The sequence below is a fragment of the Pseudophryne corroboree genome, chromosome 3, assembly GCF_028390025.1.
Source record: "Pseudophryne corroboree isolate aPseCor3 chromosome 3, aPseCor3.hap2, whole genome shotgun sequence".
NCBI lineage: Eukaryota > Metazoa > Chordata > Amphibia > Anura > Myobatrachidae > Pseudophryne > Pseudophryne corroboree.
Window position 1 is genome coordinate 698,073,169 of NC_086446.1, and position 21,478 is coordinate 698,094,646.

General features: G+C 46.0%; 1 protein-coding gene across 4 annotated transcripts in view; it reads right to left on the reverse strand.

Moving 5' to 3' along the window:
* Window positions 1-21,478, reverse strand: part of CPEB3 (cytoplasmic polyadenylation element binding protein 3) — a 228,686-nt gene that overhangs the window by 133,428 nt on the left and 73,780 nt on the right. For 3 of the 4 annotated variants that reach the window (XM_063962037.1, XM_063962038.1, XM_063962036.1), the window contains exon 2: window positions 12,814-13,682. The exons of the other annotated variant lie outside the window; for it this stretch is intronic. In XM_063962037.1, coding sequence (XP_063818107.1) covers window positions 12,814-13,671 — 858 coding nt within the window. In that variant the 5' untranslated portion in view covers window positions 13,672-13,682. The remainder of the gene's footprint in view (window positions 1-12,813; window positions 13,683-21,478) is intronic. 4 annotated transcript variants of the gene reach the window in all.

Here is a 21,478-nt window from a genome sequence, read left to right on the forward strand (position 1 = left end):
AGCTGCGTAGCGGTCAGTGAAAAAAACGGCTATCTGCGCATGCGTATGCACCACAATGCGCATGAGCGTTGTACGGGTACGAAGTCCATTGTGGTTTTGCACTGGTTCTAGCGATGATTCCAATCGCACAGCCGAACGCAAGGCGATTGACAGAAAGAGGGCGTTTATGGGTGTCAACTGACCGTTTTCTGGGAGTGTTTGGAAAAACGCAGGCGTGGCCAGGCGTTTGCTGGGCGGGTATCTGACGTCATTACTGTGTCACTCGTCGCAGCAATCATCGCACAGGATAAGTAACTACAGGGCTGGTCTTGTTTTGCACAAAATGTGTTTGCAGGCGCTCTGCTGCACAGGTGTTCACACTCCTGCAAAGCAAAAATACACTCCCCCGTGGGCGGCGACTATGCATTTGCACGGCTGCTAAAAACTGCTAGCGAGCGATCAACTTGGAATGACACCCTAAACTCATTGTCTTCCATCCTTCTCAAGTTACTACCCCTCCTCTTTCTCTCTTTGGTCTTCGTCTCAGCTGCCTCCAATCTCTCCTTAATGCTGTGACTAGACTGACCTTTCTCTCAGACTTCTCTGTCTCTGACTCCCGTCATTACCAGTAAGGAGCAATCCACTGGCTCCTTATCCACTACAAGATCAAGTTCAAACATCTTACCTTAACCTTCAGAGCTCTCTCGCTCTCTCTCTCTCTCTCTCTCTCCTCTCCCTCCTACATCTCCAACAACATTTCCTTCCACACCCCCTCCCACTCTCTCTGGTCAGCCAGGGACTGCTGCCTCACCTCTTCACTAAATATTTAACATCAGATATGTTACTTCTTTGCCTTATTTACTATGTTTTGTAGCTTTACCAAATTTGTGGCCCTTATAAATAAATACTGCTAATAATAATAATAATAATTCATCATCATCATCATCATCATCATCATCACAATGATTATCATTTACAGGAACTTAACACAAGGAATTTTTTTGAAAAAAATAAAATAAAAACCATGGCTGTAATATCAAAATGTATAACTAAGCTTTTTTTAGAAGGTAGAAAAAAAAAATCCTCTGTTACACTCAACACAATAACAAAAAATGTAGTTGTCACATTCGGGACAAGCCAAGTCCATTACCGCTTTGTAAATGAAACTTCTACTTGATAAATCCCCTCAACTCAAAATTAAGTCTGTGCTATTTTTTTTATGAAGACCTATGAGAAAGCGCTATAATAACTTGTCAACCTATGTTGAATACACATGCGTTCTCATATATCCAGCCTCAATACGCCATGCAGAGAAATATACCTGGCGTGAGTGAGCTGCTAGGTACTAAGCAACTCTGCTAACGTTGGGCATCTTTTTTTGCCAAAAATGCATCTTCATCGCAATGCAACGCAACTAGGATGCACAAGGAGACTGTGCTGATTAACTTGATATAGGCACTTGTATATTGTGTGCAACGGAGTCTGTATACGCAGCAGAACATAATCTGTATTGGAAAAAGGCTGTGGCTGCTACATAGTAGCATTTCGTGTACAGATTCAGAGACTCAGTCACACACAGATATTGCAAGGGTCACATATCATGGTTCAGTATGAATTACCGGCGTCCGGGATGCCTGCCGCCAGTATACCAACAGCAGCATCCCGGCCACCAGTATGCCGGCATCGGGGTGAGTGCTAGTGTGCGCCACACTGCGGACATGGTGGCTCGCTGCGCTCACCACATGTTATATTCTCCCTTTACGGGTGTCGTGAAAACCCACAGAGGGAGAATAGTCTGTGGCGCCGGTATTCGGGAGGCGGCATTACTCTGCTAGTTGGGATTCTGGTGTCGGCATTGTGGCCACCGGGATCCCGACTAGCAGTATTTTAACCGCTTCCCGCGCATACAACTATAAGCACAGTCTCCCCATGTATCCTAGTCGCATTACGTTACAACCAAGACTCATTTAAAAAAAAAAAAAAAGGATGCAAAAGGCACCTGGCACTAGGAGATTCTCAGACGACCTGGCATGCCAAGAGGAGCTGTTTGGCGTGACTGCAGCAGGCAAGATGAAGAGAAATCTGTATGTGACATTTTACTTAATTTCAAGAATGGTCCTAATGTATATTTTTATTTAAGGCTTTCAAGAAAAGTGTAACGTAAATAAAGTTGGACCTTTAAAAGGCCAACATTTCATAAGTGCACTATGTCCAACTTTTTTATTGGATGACCTCACGTGCAGGGTCCCTGTGCAATGTCACAGTACATTCTTTTGAAGTCATGAAACTAGGGCAACAGTTCTGGCAAAGATAATAAATACCTTGCACATGACTATATGCAAAACATATACACCACTCCTGCACAATATAACTTAGGTCACATGACTTGGTTATAAATTCTGTTCTAGAACTCTTTAAAAGGGAGGCATTCAATTTGCCGGCTGTCAGGATATAGACGCCGGAAGGAGAGCGCAGCGAGCCCGCAAGTGGACACGGTGTACTAGCCGCCGGTATTCCGGCTGTCGGGATCCCGGCGTCTATCTCGTGACCGCCGGGAATCCCGACAGCCGGGATATTATACTGAAACCCTTTAAAAATGTCCATGGAGGCAAAACACCTCTGGATATTAGGAGTGCCTCATACCAGTAAACTAGTTGGTTACATACTGAAACGTATATTACTGTATAAAGAAATTAATGACCCTTTTACGGATAAGGCAGAACAGTAATTGAAGCAAGCCACAACTGCACGTTAAGGTACATGACAGCTGTTATGTGTGGTCTGTTTACAGGCATTGATTGTATTCATGGAACATTCGTTTCTTGTAAACACGTTCAAACTCCACCCAAGCTCCCTGGTTCTACACGGAAAATAGAGACACGTGTGTGAAGCAGAATCTCTATGTTCATGTAACTGAACCCTATACATAAATCAACAGACTAATAAAAGGAGGATGTTCTTATGGGACTGGGACTCAGGGTCGACAGCAAAAAGATCGACGCCAATTGGTCGACACGCCTTAGGTCGACATGGACAAAAGGTCGACAGGGACAAGGTCGACATGAGTTTTTTTATGTTTTTTTGGTGTCGTTTTCTTCGTAGAGTGACCGGGAACCCCAATTAGTGCACCGCTTCGCTCGCCATGCTTCGGGCATGGTGCCTTCGCTTGGCACAGATTACCGTTCCAATCATAGTCCACGTGGATCGTTAAGTATGAAAAGGTTCCAAAAAAGAAAAAATTGTGAAAAACTCATGTCGACCTTTTTCCTGTCGACCTTTTGTCCATGTCGACCTTTTGTCCACGTCGACCTAAGGTGTGTCGACCAATGGGCGTCGACCTAGGGTGTGTCGGCCTTTTTGCTGTCGACCTGGAGTCCGGATACCGTTTTTATTTGGGGGAAGTATTGAAAAAGTATAACTGGTGCAATATATAAGTCATGGTGACCAGCCCTCTTTACAAATGATGGTGCTAAGCTGGGCAAGTGCACACATGCAATTAGGTCTCTATATAGGATTATTTATAAAGTACCACCAATTCCGCAGTGCTGCCCAGAGAATATTCGTCACTACCATCAGTCAGAGATCACAGTTTAAACTCCCTACACACTGGTGGGACATTTTTAGTAAGCAGACAGCTAAACTCCAAAAACATACTTGGCAATGGAAACCGATGCATCCTGAGGAAGCCCATGCAAATAAGAGAACGTACAAACTACATATACAGCCCTCGTCGGGAATCAAACCCATGAACCCAGTTCTGTGAACAATGCGGCCCACAGGATCAAAAGCCACTAAGATTTGACTGTCCTATCTTACTGGTGGATGATGACTTGCGTTCTGTGGAATTCACCAGCAGACCAGAAAACAGGCAGTGACGGATTTATGCAATTGGCCCCACATGTATGGTCACAATGACCGCAGGCCTAGTAATCTGACTAGCAGGCTGAACGGCTTGTGTAGGCAGTTTTACAGTTCATACAGTGCAGACCTAGGATTTCCTAACACAGTGGAGGATGTCCTAAACAGTCCGTGAAGCAACCACTATCTGAAGCAAAGGGCCCTGTGACGTTGCTTTTGTTACAAAGCTGCAATGATGTACATGTATGTATAGCTACTGGTACAGAGTGTTCTAAATAATGCTGGAAAAGACCAGTAACAACAGAACAATTCATATCATTCTCAGGAGAGGTCCCATCCACACTGCATAGGAACCAGACTCTCCAGACAGTCACCAACACAGTGTGTCACCCAGGAATCCTTACTACCATTTTTCTTGGCCTATTCAAAGTTAACACAGCTTTACACAATGCTTACTAGTATGTGGACAAAGAGGCGTCTTCACTTTTCATATTAAATCGACTTAATTTTGGGTTCACTGATGTTTAAGGGTCATAACCCACCCTCAAAATAGGTTAAAAATAAGATTTTACTTACCGATAAATCTATTTCTCGGAGTCCGTAGTGGATGCTGGGGTTCCTGAAAGGACCATGGGGAATAGCGGCTCCGCAGGAGACAGGGCACAAAAAGTAAAGCTTTTCCAGATCAGGTGGTGTGCACTGGCTCCTCCCCCTATGACCCTCCTCCAGACTCCAGTTAGGTACTGTGCCCGGACGAGCGTACACAATAAGGGAGGATTTTGAATCCCGGGTAAGACTCATACCAGCCACACCAATCACACCGTACAACTTGTGATCTAAACCCAGTTAACAGTATGATAACAGCGGAGCCTCTGAAAGATGGCTTCCTTCAACAATAACCCGAATTAGTTAACAATAACTATGTACAATTATTGCAGATAATCCGCACTTGGGATGGGCGCCCAGCATCCACTACGGACTCCGAGAAATAGATTTATCGGTAAGTAAAATCTTATTTTCTCTATCGTCCTAGTGGATGCTGGGGTTCCTGAAAGGACCATGGGGATTATACCAAAGCTCCCAAACGGGCGGGAGAGTGCGGATGACTCTGCAGCACCGAATGAGAGAACTCCAGGTCCTCCTTAGCCAGAGTATCAAATTTGTAAAATTTTACAAACGTGTTCTCCCCTGACCACGTAGCTGCTCGGCAGAGTTGTAATGCCGAGACCCCTCGGGCAGCCGCCCAAGATGAGCCCACCTTCCTTGTGGAGTGGGCCTTTACAGATTTAGGCTGTGGCAGGCCTGCCACAGAATGTGCAAGTTGGATTGTGCTACAGATCCAACGAGCAATCGTCTGCTTAGACGCAGGAGCACCCATCTTGTTGGGTGCATACAATATAAACAACGAGTCAGATTTTCTGACTCCAGCTGTCCTTGCAATATATATTTTTAATGCTCTGACAACGTCCAGTAACTTGGAGTCCTCCAAGTCACTTGTAGCCGCAGGCACTACAATAGGCTGGTTCAGATGAAATGCTGACACCACCTTAGGGAGAAAATGCGGACGAGTCCGCAGTTCTGCCCTGTCCGAATGGAAAATCAGATATGGGCTTTTGTAAGATAAAGCTGCCAGTTCTGACACTCTCCTGGCCGAAGCCAGGGCTAGAAGCATGGTCACTTTCCATGTGAGATATTTCAAATCCACCTTTTTTAGTGGTTCAAACCAATGAGATTTTAGAAATTCCAAAACCACATTGAGATCCCACGGTGCCACTGGAGGCACCACAGGCGGCTGTATATGCAGCACTCCCTTAACAAAGGTCTGGACTTCAGGGACTGAAGCCAATTCTTTTTGAAAGAAAATCGACAGGGCCGAAATTTGAACCTTAATAGATCCCAATTTGAGACCCATAGACAATCCTGATTGCAGGAAATGTAGGAATCGACCCAGTTGAAATTCCTCCGTCGGAGCACTCCGATCTTCGCACCACGCAACATATTTTCGCCAAATTCGGTGATAATGTTGCACGGTTACTTCCTTCCTCGCTTTAATCAAAGTAGGAATGACTTCTTCCGGCATGCCTTTTTCCTTTAGGATCCGGCGTTCAACCGCCATGCCGTCAAACGCAGCCGCGGTAAGTCTTGAAACAGACAGGGACCCTGCTGAAGCAAGTCCCTCCTTAGAGGTAGAGGCCACGGATCTTCCGTGATCATCTCTTGAAGTTCCGGGTACCAAGTCCTTCTTGGCCAATCCGGAACCACTAGTATCGTTCTCACGCCTCTTTGCCGTATAATTCTCAATACTTTTGGTATGAGAGGCAGAGGAGGAAACACATACACCGACTGGTACACCCAAGGCGTTACCAGCGCGTCCACAGCTATTGCCTGCGGATCTCTTGACCTGGCGCAATACCTGTCCAGTTTTTTGTTGAGGCGAGACGCCATCATGTCCACCATTGGTCTTTCCCAACGGGTTACCAGCATGTGGAAGACTTCTGGATGAAGTCCCCACTCTCCCGGGTGAAGATCGTGTCTGCTGAGGAAGTCTGCTTCCCAGTTGTCCACTCCCGGGATGAACACTGCTGACAGTGCTATCACATGATTCTCTGCCCAGCGAAGAATCCTTGCAGCTTCTGCCATTGCACTCCTGCTTCTTGTGCCGCCCTGTCTGTTCACATGGGCGACTGCCGTGATGTTGTCCGACTGGATCAACACCGGTTTTCCTTGAAGCAGAGGTTCTGCCTGGCTTAGAGCATTGTATATTGCTCTTAGTTCCAATATGTTTATGTGAAGAGACGTTTCCAGGCTCGTCCATACTCCCTGGAAGTTTCTTCCTTGTGTGACTGCTCCCCAGCCTCTCAGGCTGGCGTCCGTGGTCACCAGGATCCAATCCTGTATGCCGAATCTGCGGCCCTCCAATAGATGAGGACTCTGCAACCACCACAGAAGAGACACCCTTGTCCTTGGAGACAGGGTTATCCGTAGGTGCATCTGAAGATGCGACCCTGACCATTTGTCCAACAGATCCCTTTGGAAAATTCTTGCGTGGAATCTGCCGAATGGAATTGCTTCGTAAGAAGCCACCATTTTTCCCAGGACTCTTGTGCATTGATGTACAGACACCTTTCCTGGTTTTAGGAGGTTCCTGACAAGCTCGGATAACTCCTTGGCTTTTTCCTCCGGGAGAAAAACCTTTTTCTGAACCGTGTCCAGAATCATCCCTAGGAACAGCAGACGAGTTGTCGGCATTAACTGGGATTTTGGAATATTCAGAATCCACCCGTGCTGTTTTAGCACTTCTTGAGACAGTGCTAATCCCATCTCTAGCTGTTCTCTGGACCTTGCCCTTATTAGGAGATCGTCCAAGTATGGGATAATTAATACGCCTTTTCTTCGAAGAAGAATCATCATCTCGGCCATTACCTTTGTAAAGACCCGAGGTGCCGTGGACAATCCGAACGGCAGCGTCTGAAACTGATAGTGACAGTTTTGTACAACGAACCTGAGGTACCCCTGGTGTGAGGGGTAAATTGGAACGTGGAGATACGCATCCTTGATGTCCAAGGATACCATAAAGTCCCCCTCTTCCAGGTTCGCTATCACTGCTCTGAGTGACTCCATCTTGAACTTGAACTTCTTTATGTACAGGTTCAAGGACTTCAGATTTAGAATAGGCCTTACCGAGCCATCCGGCTTCGGTACCACAAAAAGAGTGGAATAATACCCCTTCCCTTGTTGTAGAAGAGGTACCTTGACTATCACCTGCTGAGAGTACAGCTTGTGAATGGCTTCCAAAACCGTCTCCCTTTCGGAGGGGGACGTTGGTAAAGCAGACTTCAGGAAACGGCGAGGTGGATCTGTCTCTAATTCCAACCTGTACCCCTGAGATATTATCTGCAGGATCCAGGGATCTACTTGCGAGTGAGCCCACTGCGCGCTGTAATTTTTTAGACGACCCCCCACCGTCCCCGAGTCCGCTTGAGAAGCCCCAGCGTCATGCTGAGGCTTTTGTAGAAGCCGGGGAGGGCTTCTGTTCCTGGGAAGGAGCTGCCTGTTGCTGTCTCTTCCCTCGACCTCTGCCTCGTGGCAGATATGAATAGCCCTTTGCTCTCTTATTTTTAAAGGAACGAAAGGGCTGCGGTTGAAAGGTCGGTGCCTTTTTCTGTTGGGGAGTGACTTGAGGTAGAAAGGTGGATTTCCCGGCTGTAGCCGTGGCCACCAAATCTGATAGACCGACTCCAAATAACTCCTCCCCTTTATACTGCAAAACTTCCATATGCCGTTTTGAGTCCGCATCGCCTGTCCACTGTCGCGTCCATAAAGTTCTTCTGGCCGAAATGGACATAGCACTTACCCGTGATGCCAGTGTGCAGATATCCCTCTGTGCATCACGCATATAAAGAAATGCATCCTTTATTTGTTCTAACGACAGTAAAATATTGTCCCTGTCCAGGGTATCAATATTTTCAATCAGGGACTCTGACCAAACTACCCCAGCACTGCACATCCAGGCAGTCGCTATAGCTGGTCGTAGTATAACACCTGCATGTGTGTATATACTTTTTTGGATATTTTCCATCCTCCTATCTGATGGATCTTTAAGTGCGGCCGTCTCAGGAGAGGGTAACGCCACTTGTTTAGATAAGCGTGTTAGCGCCTTGTCCACCCTAGGAGGTGTTTCCCAGCGCTCCCTAACCTCTGGCGGGAAAGGGTATAATGCCAATAATTTCTTTGAAATTATCAGCTTTTTATCAGGGGCAACCCACGCTTCATTACACACGTCATTTAATTCTTCTGATTCAGGAAAAACTATAGGTAGTTTTTTCACACCCCACATAATACCCTGTTTAGTGGTACCTGTAGTATCAGCTAAATGTAACGCCTCCTTCATTGCCAAAATCATATAACGTGTGGCCCTACTGGAAAATACGGTTGATTCGTCACCGTCACCACTGGAGTCATCGCCTGTGTCTGGGTCTGTGTCGACCGACTGAGGCAAAGGGCGTTTCACAGCCCCTGACGGTGTTTGAGTCGCCTGGACAGGCACTAATTGATTGTCCGGCCGTCTCATGTCGTCAAACGACTGCTTTAGCGTGTTGACACTATCCCGTAGTTCCATAAATAAAGGCATCCATTCTGGTGTCGACTCCCTAGGGGGTGACATCCTCATATTTGGCAATTGCTCCGCCTCCACGCCAATATCGTCCTCATACATGTCGACACACACGTACCGACACACAGCAGACACACAGGGAATGCTCCTAACGAAGACAGGACCCACTAGCCCTTTGGGGAGACAGAGGGAGAGTTTGCCAGCACACACCAAAAGCGCTATATATATATATCAGGGATAGCCTTATAATAAGTGCTCCCTTATAGCTGCTTTGTTATATCAAAATATCGCCATAAATTTGCCCCCCCTCTCTGTTTTACCCTGTTTCTGTAGTGCAGTGCAGGGGAGAGACTTGGGAGCCGTCCTGACCAGCGGAGCTGTGAGAGGAAATGGCGCCATGTGCTGAGGAGATAGGCCCCGCCCCTTTTCTGGCGGGCTCGTCTCCCGCTATTTAGAGAAATCAGGCAGGGGTTAAATATCTCCATATAGCCTCTGGGGGCTATATGTGAGGTATTTTTAGCCTTTATATAGGTTACATTTGCCTCCCAGGGCGCCCCCCTCCCAGCGCCCTGCACCCTCAGTGACTGCCGTGTGAAGTGTGCTGAGAGGAAAATGGCGCACAGCTGCAGTGCTGTGCGCTACCTTTAGAAGACTGCAGGAGTCTTCAGCCGCCGATTCTGGACCTCTTCTGACTTCAGCATCTGCAAGGGGGCCGGCGGCGCGGCTCCGGTGACCATCCAGGCTGTACCTGTGATCGTCCCTCTGGAGCTTGATGTCCAGTAGCCAAGAAGCCAATCCATCCTGCACGCAGGTGAGTTGACTCCTTCTCCCCTCAGTCCCTCGCTGCAGTGATCCTGTTGCCAGCAGGAATCACTGTAAAATAAAAAACCTAGCTAAACTTTTTCTAAGCAGCTCTTTAGGAGAGCCACCTAGATTGCACCCTTCTCGGCCGGGCACAAAAATCTAACTGGAGTCTGGAGGAGGGTCATAGGGGGAGGAGCCAGTGCACACCACCTGATCTGGAAAAGCTTTACTTTTTGTGCCCTGTCTCCTGCGGAGCCGCTATTCCCCATGGTCCTTTCAGGAACCCCAGCATCCACTAGGACGATAGAGAAAGAAAAATATGACATACACACAGGGATACCACAATGAGGCGCGTTTCACACCCTCCTGTGTTCAATTACGCACTTTGCCAATAGATCAACCAAAAATGTTTTACCTTGCACATGCACACACACACACATACACAAATAAAAAAAATCTTAACAGGTGAAGCAAATACATTGCTGTCCGGACAGCTTAAATGAAGTATAAGAAAACCTTGCTTTCAGTGATGGCTATAAACCTCATGATACAGCTCTAAATCATAATATACTATAATAGGTGGCAGTGGAGTAACTAACAGGCAAAGGGGGGATTTCAATTTACGGCGACTTGTACGCCTGGCACTTGCAGCTTGGCTGAGATCTCCTTTAAAAGTGTTCTCTACCCCATAGGGTAGCAAGCACTTTTGAGTGAAAGGGGTGCGAATCGGCCACAACTTAATTCCGTCCAGAATATGTTTGTTTCGGAGAAATCGCTGTGCAATCACTAACAAAATAATAATAAAATAATAATCATCATCATAATAATAGTAGTAATAATGATTATCATTATTAAAAGACCAGATATTGTACGGAATTACGTAATAATGCACAAAGCAGACCCCCTACTAAAGACAACGTAACAGATAAAAAGGAACATAGATCATTAAATGTAAAAAGTTTCCATTGTTGCAACTATGAACATCCAGCTCTTTATCTATCCGGCTTTGCAATCTGACACCAAAGTGCAGTCTCTTTAAAGGCCATTCACCTGCTGACAGCTGAGTATATTTACATCATTCACAGTGGTGTAATCATGGCCAGGCGAATCACTAACATAACATGAAGGGAAACTCACATTTGTAGAGCCCTCAATCCTATGCCTTGTGAACAGTAAACCGTGTTATCTTGTGTTATGCGCTAAGATATTTAACGACACTAAATTTCACAATTTGCGTTATTAGAACTATGTACATATGATCCATGTTCATATACTCTGCCACTCACACAAGCAAATGTTATATTTAGCCAAGCCAGTTCACTATTCTGTACGACCCATCACACCAACTTTCTGCATGGTGCTTTACACTCAAAATGCCCTAAACTTTGGAGCACCAATATCACCTACTGTACATGGGGTGGGGAGTGGATCTTTATTCAGATATTCACAAACATATGTCAGCAATGAAACCGCAAAGAATACCCTGAATAGTATAATCTTATAGAGAGGCAAGGCAGTGCCGTCTATGTTCAATTATAACACATCAAACTGATCCCTTTCCAGCATAGTTCTGCAAATCACCGTAAAATTGATTATGATGTTAAAGCCTCATCAACATCAAAGGTTGAGCGTTAAAATAAAATAAAGATTTTAGTGTTCACGTCAGCTGCACGCAGAAGAGGCAGTCATTTTTGGGGTGTGAAAACACAATAGCGCAGCCCATCAATTCAATAGAGACATAACTGAGGCACAAGATACCTCATGCCTCAAGGAGATCACTAATTCCCAGTGAAATAAACAATAATTATGGGCGAAGCCTTGGAAAAGGCTACCTCTGCTGTGTTTATGTGATGGGTACACTTTAATGTAAAATAAGAAAAATCCAAGATTTATATTAAAAAGGCACAGATGTGATGAGAAAAATGCTACATACACACACAGAGTACACTGCTGCCACATAGGCAAATTAATGCACCCATCATATAGACTGTGCCTCAATGAATGGATTTTCAGAGCTGCTTTTTACTTAACAGCTGTTACAAGACTATACACACACTTGCCTTTACACAAGGTCAGTATAATTTTGCAAGAAAAGTGAAAATGTTTTGTTTCTGCAAACTACAGCTGTGCAAATTACTGTATGTATAAGGCTGTGTTATTAGAGCATACTTGTATCAGTGACTGGTTTTTCTGTAATGCAAACTGAAAAATGTGATCAGCCATACGTATTAGTCACAAACAGCATGGCAATCTGAAATACTGTACACAAAAATAAATATATATATGATAAAGGAGAATATTTGGCAGTGCATCCCAAAATGTAATAGTCAAGAATAAAATTGAGTTTTAGCGTATTACATTTTAGTAAAGGTCATTCATATTTTATATAAGATTAGCTTTAAAATATACAGCTTCAGGATAAGAATACATCAACACTGCCCTTTGTTGACAAATATTTTGACAACTTAAACATTTGTCAGTGAATATGAACACCGTATTACAAGATAATTTATTGTGCATAAAAATTGAAAACGTTTTAAAATCTGCACCGTAACAATTATAAAACTGATCTGTGTAACAACCCTTGCTTGGTAGAGCATAAAGCAAGTTGAATTTCAAGAAACCCAGGAAATGGAAAATACACCGAGCGTAGTATTCCTGATTATACTGAATTAGTGTGCCTACACTGTATACTACGTCCTGCACCAAGGACGTAAATGGGGAACTTGTGCTGCCCAGCACACATTAAATTTTTGCAGTTCAATGGCTGGTTTGGAGTTTACCTGTATTTGGCCATGATCTACCATAAAATAATTTTATTATTTAGAAAAAAATATATTTTAATTATATATTTAGTTTTTAGAATTTTAACCCTGTCATTACCATTAATGATTTTACGATAATCTCTGCAATAAATGTTAAGTCCAACAATGCAGTAGCAGGCTACCAAGCGTATGTATAATAATAATAATTATTAAAATAAAAAAGTTAAGAAAAAAGAAAAAAAAATAATAATAAAAAACCACCACAAGGCATTACACTGACTAATTCTTGATTACCTGCAAGGGCAACAGGTTATTGCCATTATCCGTCCTGAAAGCGTTGTCCTCCACCCAGGATTTGGGAGCCAAAGGCGAGGCTCTGGGAAATTTAGGGGGTGCAATCACATTGCTGGAGAAAGGCTTCTTCAACGGAGAAATCTGATTGAGTGGCGAGGGCATCCCAACTCCTACTGCCCTTCGGGGGTCTCTGCCAGGCTGCAGCCCACTCCAGGGGTTGGCGGGGTTATTCCAGGCGGCATTCTGCTGGTTATTCCAGCTGGAGGGAGAGGATGAGGAAGATGGGGGCTTATTGCTCAGGATAGCCTGGTGACTGTAGGCGTTCCTCTGGCTGTAGGGGGGCTGGTTATTGGGGCTCACAGGGGATCTCCTCTGCTGCTGAGTCTGATGGGCCAGTCCCAGATTGGGTGGGGAGAAGGTGCCCCCAAATACTGGGCTGACCTGGTGATGGTGGTGGTGGTGGGGGTGGTGGTGGTGGGGGAAGTTCTGGAAGAGCATGGTCCCATTGACAGGGGTCATCCCTGGGAAGAAGCTGTCATCCACAGCAGTGCTGCCAGTGCCTCCAGTGGACCAGGTGCTCCCGAATGATGGGGACAGGGAAGAGCCGGTGGTGGGGGACTCCTGCTGGCCAGGTTGGGGGAAGCTCAGCCCGGGCAGGATGGGAGACTCCATCTGCATCTTCTCTTTCAAGCTGGGGGTGCTATTGACAGTGTTGTCGGGACTGGGGGTATCGGCGGCACGGGGGGCTTCTGGGCTGAGGTCGTGCTGCTGCTGAGGCGGGGGTACGCCGGGGGCTGCTGCCTGATGCTGTCGCTGCTGCTGAGATGTGGTTCTGTCCATCAGTAAGTCATCCTGCATGGCTCGCACGGCTGCAAGAGAAGCAGAGGTGTCAGTGTCACCGGCTGGGCGGCTGCTGTGGCATGCATCTCCCCCTAGCACCTAGCGGCGCGCGGCTCTATCCCCCCTGCGGCATGTCACTGCTCCCTCCCTGAGGGGGGACACCGATGCTCCGCCGCCACGTCTCTGTATGCTCCCGTACCGGAACTCTGCGCTGCCAGGCTGCACTAACAGCCTGATTCTGGTTCCTGTTATCGGCAGGCGCCTCCTCCCGTCCCCCCTGTGCTATTTGCATACGTCAATAAAAGACTGCTGCGTCCTTTAGCAAGGTTACCATGGCAGTGCTGTGCTGCCCCCCCCTTATCCCTCACATCTATGTGCCCCCGCCACCCATCACCCAGGGCATGCCCTCCCACCATCACCCTACACTGCCCATAGCCCAGTGCCCATTACAAGCTCAGCACTATCATATGGGCCAGTGGGCAGATAACCCAACACTGTTCTTGTCTTTTTTTTTATAAAATGAAGGTGCAAAGGGTCACAAACTTATGTGTTGACCAGGAACCCCATGGGCTCTTCTTCCAGGTGTTTGCAACGAACCCAGTCCATGCATGTCCACACCCTATTAAAACCTTCCATTAGTGAAGTCCTACCTTTAATGCAGCACCCCATTATCAATAATGCCTGCCGCTATGGCATAATCTGCCTACAAAACTCAATACAAGGCACAACTACACCAGCATCTGTAGATTCATATCTTTTCCACTAGGCATCCCCTGAAACAGGAATAGCCAACATGCAGCAATCCAGCAGAAATCCAAGCATGCAGTACCACTGTTGTGCTGTTGGAACATGTTAAAACGGTGTCAGGGCATGCTGGGATGTATAGTTCCACAGCAGCTGGAGTGCCAAATATTGCCTACCCATGCCCTAGATTAGAAGATCTCACTTCTTCGTAGCTCTCTGCTTTCATACATATAGTTCTCAGTCCCATTATTACAATGGCCCTATAGTGCACCTTGCTACAATAGCTCTTCCAGGCCTCAATATATGGTAGATGCTAGAATCAAGTGGGCTAAGGGACCTTTTCCGTCTGGGGGAGGAGTCACAACACAAGGGGGAGGAACAAGGCCAGCGGGATAGTTCCTCTACTATCCACGCCACCAACTATTACCTTTAGTAATCAGGTGGCGAGCGAAGCGGAGCGGAGCGAGCCACCGAGCCCGAAGCGTGGCGAGCGAACTTTTCGGGTACCCTGTTCGCCCGTAGCTCCTCCCCCTGGTGACGTGTCTCCTCCCCTAGATACGTCAGAAGGTCCCTTCTCCCACTCCGAAATAGAATCAACCCTCAATGTATTATCACAGATCACTTCCAATGCACCACGCCACAATGAAAGGTACTGTGCATCACCCACTGTCAGTCATCTATAATCCTATTGCTGTACCCCACCGTTCATCATAAATGGCATTGCCAGTGGGCTCTCAAATATCAGCTAGTCCTTCTATTTTAATTCCGCAATACCACAGTAAATTGTTGCTCCATTAAGCATTGTCACTGCTTAATCACCGACTTTCCCTTATGACAATAGTTAATTATAGCACAAAACGTGTAGTCCACCTCTTTTTAACTAATTTTCATATAGGACTGGAATTTGTTGAAGAACTAGAAAATAATGCCCAGTGTCTGTAAAATTAACAGGCCGACTCTTTATTCAAAAAAATTATTAATTGATGAAAGCAGCAATAGTTTACTGTGAGCGGTTCTAATTCCAAGTATCGACATCAATTCATTACACACACCCACCCTGGTATAGAAACATAATGGGGCCTCTGTAGACTTCAATGCAAGGTGATTTTGCGGATGTATCTTAGCGTACAGTAGGGATGATGCAAGGTCATATGCAACCTAGCCACTGAGGGAGCATAAGTGGGTGGCAATGTGGCATTTGCCTGTAGGCTCAGTTTAGAGAGGGCAGAATTACTGACCATACAGAGCTGTTGAGACATTTACACTTGTCTTCAGATGGATTGGGGCGGACCAGCCAACGAAATGCACACAATTCTGTATATTGCCTAATATACGGGTGGTCTTCAGGTTGCTGGCTGTCGGGATCCCGGCGCACAGTATACCGGCGCCGGAATCCCGACAGCCGGCATACCGACATTTTTCTCCCTCGTAGGGGTCCACGACCTCCCTGGAGGGAGAATAAATAGTATGAACTAATATACAGTATACATCTAGTTCTGTGCAAGCAACCAAACACCAGCCCCAAGATGTTCAATGTCTGAAGATATGTACTGTACAGGTAAGGTGTCTTTTATGCAGTGCCTGCATAATATGGGATTCCCTTCACCCCCAGTATCTGGAGAACCATGAATCTGTGAGAGAGATAAAGTGGATAAAATGCCCATAGCAACCAGCCAGCTTCAAGCGGTCATAGACTGTGCTACATACATGACGTTTGGTCCTGACTGGTTGCTATGGGCAACTTCCCCACTTTCTATCTCTAAAGTTTGATACATCTCCCCCTGAGTGAGCTGACTGGTAGACTTTATCCTAAGCTGGGTGACTAAATTATTACTAGCAATGATCAAAGTTGAAATTCTGCTCTAAGGTCCTGATTCTGATCCTGTACAGATGAAATGCAAATGCAGCAGGATGCACCTGTAGGGGGATCTTGACAGTCAGAGAACCGACAGCAGCATACCGATGGATCCCGGTAAGTACTGGGGTTAGGTAGGGTTAGGCTGCGCAGATGGGGCAGATAAGGGTTAGGCTGTGGGAGGGGACAGTTAGGGATAGGGTTAAAATACTTACCGGGATCCTGAACGGGATTATGAATGTCAGGGATTGTGACTGCTGAGACTGTAGGAGATAGATGCTTCCTGCATGCATCTGCGAGATCAGAGAGCTGGAGCTAAGGACACAGAATTAGGTCAACCACTATTGGTCAACTAGGTTGTCAGGAATTCTAGGTCAACAGGGTTTCTAGGTCGAAATGTTCTAGGTCGACATGAGTTTTTTGGGTGGGGTTTTGGGGGTTTTGGTGTCGTTTTCTCCATACAGTGACCGGGAACCCCAGTTAGTGCACCATGTCCCCTCTCATGGTTCACTTTGCTCACCATGCTTCGGGCAAGGTGCCTCGCTCCGCTGCGCTCAGCACAGGTTACTATTCCCAATTATAGTCCACGTGGATCGTTAAGTATGAAAAAGTTCAAAAAAACAATCACATTTAGCATGCAGTAATATAAGATTTGTATTGTGAAGAAAATCAATAGGGAAAAACAAGGACAAATCTTTAAAACCTGGGACAGACTGGAAACCAGGTAGTTTCCATGGCTGCCAGCTATCCCTCTCTCATGCACTGCAGGGATCATTTTCTTGAATTGCATCAAGAAGCAAAATTAGTAAAGATACACAGCGGCCAATCAGCAGCTACAGTAACTCGTATTGGAGTTACGCTATGTAAATTATAAAAGCAACCAAGATCCCCGTCTCATCCACTGTGCTGGTGGCTCGAAAAGATCACTGTCATCTTTGTCACCAATTCTAAAACGGTGACATTCAGGACAGAGGACTCTGTGCAAAGTGCATGTAGGAAAGTGATGTGGTCAGTGGAGGAGACAATGGCCACACCCTCAAAGGCATGTCCAGCTAACCAGAAACACCCCCTTCCCTCCTACCCATCCAATGTTGCATGTACAGTACATGCCGATTACCATGCATAGTGACATATCTCCCAACTCTCATTGAAACGGATCAACAGTACCCTCAAATTGGATAGACCCACCTAAATACAGACAGCTGGTAGATACACAATACTTGCCTCATCACTGGTTTGATTAATTAAAAGCTCTTTTTAAAAAAAAATAAAAAAAAATGTTATCTATTACCTCCCCTTTTGTGTAGAAGGGTTGAACCTCTCAAGGCACATGGTTGCCCCCTTCAACTCCACCAGTTGGAAACCTGCTGAAATTGGGTCTGCAACCATAGCTGTAACTAGACATTTTGGTGCCCTGTGCCAGAATGAGAATTGGTCCCCCACACACACACACACACACCCATATTCAAAATCGATACAGTGTGTGACAAAAATATAGGGGTGTGGCTTCATGGGAGATAGGGTATGGCTTCACAGGGAAGGGGCGTAGCAAAAGAATAGGATCAATTCACATTACACCACACAGTAGTTCCCTTTATATGCGTTATGCCATACAGTAGTGCTGCTTATAGAGCCTTCTATACATGGTACGCCATAGTAGAGCCCCTTATACACTTTATGCCACAGAAGAGCCCCTTACACACTTTATGCTATGCCATGGTAGACCCCCTTATACACATTACAGAACAGTAGAGCCACTTATACATGTTACGCCACAGTAGAGACCCTTATACATGTTATGCCAGGTAAAACCCCTTATACACATTATGCCAGGCACAGCCCCTTATACACATTATGCCAGGTAAGCCAGCCCCTATGCAAGGTTACCCTTATTCACATAATGCCAGGTAGAGTCCATTATATACATTATGCCTGGTATAGCACCCTTATACACATTATGCCCCCCTTGCCGAGGAGCAGCTATACCTATGTTGTGCCCAACAGAAGAATGTAGAGGCTCCTGTGCATGGAAAGTTCCTCTGGAAAGACATCGCTCCCAGTCCCTGCAGACACTACAGGAGACATGGGGGGGGGTCATTCCAACCTGTTCGCGTGCTGCCGTTTTTCGCAGCACATCGATCAGGTCACTAGTGCTCATGCGTATGCACCGCAATGGGCAGGCACGTCGTACGGGTCAAAAATGGATCGTTGCTGAGCGATGGATTTAATGAAGAATCCATTCGCACAGCCGATCCCAAAGAGATTGATAGGAAGAAGGCGTTTATGGGTGTCAACTGAACGTTTTCTGGGAGTGTTTGAAAAACGCAGGCGTGTCCAAGTGTTTGCAGGAGCGGGTGTCTGACGTCCATTCCGGGACCAGACAGGCTGAAGTGATCGCAAGGGCTGAGTAAGTTCAGACCTACTCAGAAACAGCACAAAATGTTTTTGCAGAGCTCGGCTGCACAGGCGTTCGCACACTTGCAAAGCGAAAATAAACTCCCCTATAGGCGGCGACTAGCTTATCGCAGCGCTGAAAAAGTAGCTAGTGAGCGATCAACTCGGAATGACCCCCAAGGACAGGGGTGGAGCACACAGGGGAGAGACAGCTGCAGCGCTGCCCATTTTAATGTATATTAACAGCGGTGCGAAAAGCAGAGAAAGAGTCAGGCGCACCGCTACTATTACACATTTCAGCTGGCTGCAGTGTATACATAGGCAGGTAATCGCAGATGGATGCAACCGGTGCGCCCACAGGGAAAATGCACTGTGTACTGAGCACCATCCACACCACCCTATTTACAGACCTGTCTACAACAGAAAGATCTGTTTGCAGAACAGGCCATAAAGAGCCTCTGTCTATGTGGCTATAGCACTTCCACCAATGGATGCCATAACAATTTAAAGACCCAGGGAGAAATGTATCAAACCTTCAAGAGAGATAAAGTGAAGAAGTTGCCCATAACAACCAATCCGCCTCAAACTACTATTTTATAGCATGTGATAGATAAATGATAGCTAGAAGCACTTTGGTTGCTATGGGCAACTTCCCCAATCTTTTTACAGAGGTTTGAGACATCTCCCTCCAGCATGGTAACTACTGTCTCTGGGACTTTGGTGGAGATATATCAAACCTTAAATAGAGATAAAGGGAAGTTGCCCATAGCAACTAATTAGATTCAAGCTATCCTTTATCTAGCACAGTCAATAAAATGACAGAAGATGTTGGGTTGCTATTTGCAACTTCTCCACTTTATGGGGTATATCCAATTGAAGTCGGATCCATTCCGACATTCATTTGTCGGAATGGATCCGACCTGGGCTATTCAATGCAATCTCAAATCGACTTTAAAAAAAGTCGAATTGAGATGCGGGAGCTGAGACGGGGGAGAGCCACAGGCAGACGGGGGAGAGCAGCGCTACAGCGCTGGCTATATAGCCGCTGCTGTAGCGCTGCTCTCCCCCATCTGCCCGCGGCTCTCCCCCGTCTCTGCCTCTCCCCGTATCACAGTCGCCGCTCACAGCAGCGTCCACCTGGCTCCAGCAAGCGAAGTCTCGCTTGCTGTAGCCGGGTGGACGCTGCTGTGAGTGGCGGCTGTGACACATTCTTAAAGTCGAATTGAGATGGTCGAAAAGGGGACCAAAACCACAAGCACGCAGATCGGCAGCTGTTCCGCGACTTGTCAAATAATTTGGGGTTAGATTGAATAGGTCGGAACCCCTTCCGACCTAAAAAAGTCGAAAACTGCCGTCTTTTCGACAGACGGCAGCTTTCGACTTCAATTGAATATACCCCTATATCTCTCCAAGGTTGTTTAGATTTTTTTAAATATTTTATTTAAAGTTTCAAAAATGTGCTGCAGTAACAACAAAAGAGCGAGATCCTTGCCCTGTCCAATTTTGACTATTCCATTTTCCTTTAACTCCCCCAGAGCCCAGATAGCACAGATTGTACAGATTTTGACTATCTGTTCTTGAGATTTTGTCTATATACGATTTTGAGTAAGTGCCAATTTTGACTATACTCTGTACTAGATTGTACACTAGATAGTCAATATTGACTTGCCTGCACAGTCTATCTAGCCTTACGACACCGACCCCACGGGAGCGCGCATCGGGATCGAATCTGTATCGCAAGCTGCCTAATACCTTGAGATATGCACTAACTTTTCATAAGATTTTGACTATATAGTCAAAATCTTACAGATTTATCTCACCATGGGGGTAATTCCAAGTTGATCGCAGCAGGAAATTTTTTAGCAGTTGGGCAAAACCATGTGCACTGCAGGGGAGGCAGATATAACATGTGCAGAGAGAGTTAGATTTGGGTGGGTTATTTTGTTTCTGTGCAGGGTAAAAACTGGCTGCTTTATTTTTACACTGCAATTTAGATTGCAGATTGAACTCACCACACCCAAATCTAACTCTCTCTGCAAATGTTATATCTGCCCCCCCTGCAGTGCACATAGTTTTGCCCAACTGCTAAAAAATGTCCTGCTGCGATCAACTCAGAATTACCCCCTATGTGTACACATCTTAAGGGAGCAAAGCTCCACAGTGGTGAAAACAGTAAATACAATAATCTCACCATGCAAAGCGAAGGAATTGCAGAATAACTTTACCCATGTAATGCAGCAAGGTACATATAATAGGTGAGGGAGGGACAGGGATGGAGTAACCAAAGAAAGAGGGATAGAGCGAAAGGGTCAATACAAAAGGTCTGACAGGCCATGCACAGATCGGTGGTTGGAGAAGGCTCTAGCAAAAGTATACCGAGGGCCCCAAACCCGTAGGGGTTGTGGCGAATTGGAGTTGAGATAAATTGTGATTTTCTCCATCGCAGCAAAAGGCCACGTTCTAACCGAAACAGCAGAAAGAGAGGGAGGAGCAGGATTTTTCCAGTGGGAGACGATGAGACAACTAACAGCATTGAGGATTTGGGCCACCAATTTATCCTCATATCTGTAAGGACTCAAAGGGGAGACCTAAGAGAAAGGAGCATGGGTTAACAGTTATGGGGGAACTCCATAACTAAATGCCAGAATAGAACTCTTTTGGGACAGGTCCACCAAATGTGAATAAAGGTACCACGATTCCCACAGCCCCTCTGTAAAGTGCTGCGGAATATGTGTGCGCTAAGTAAAAATAACTGGTAATAAATTATAACAAAGGGGAGAGGTAGAGCTACATATTCAATGAGGTCAAGTGACAACCATGTACCAGTGGTAA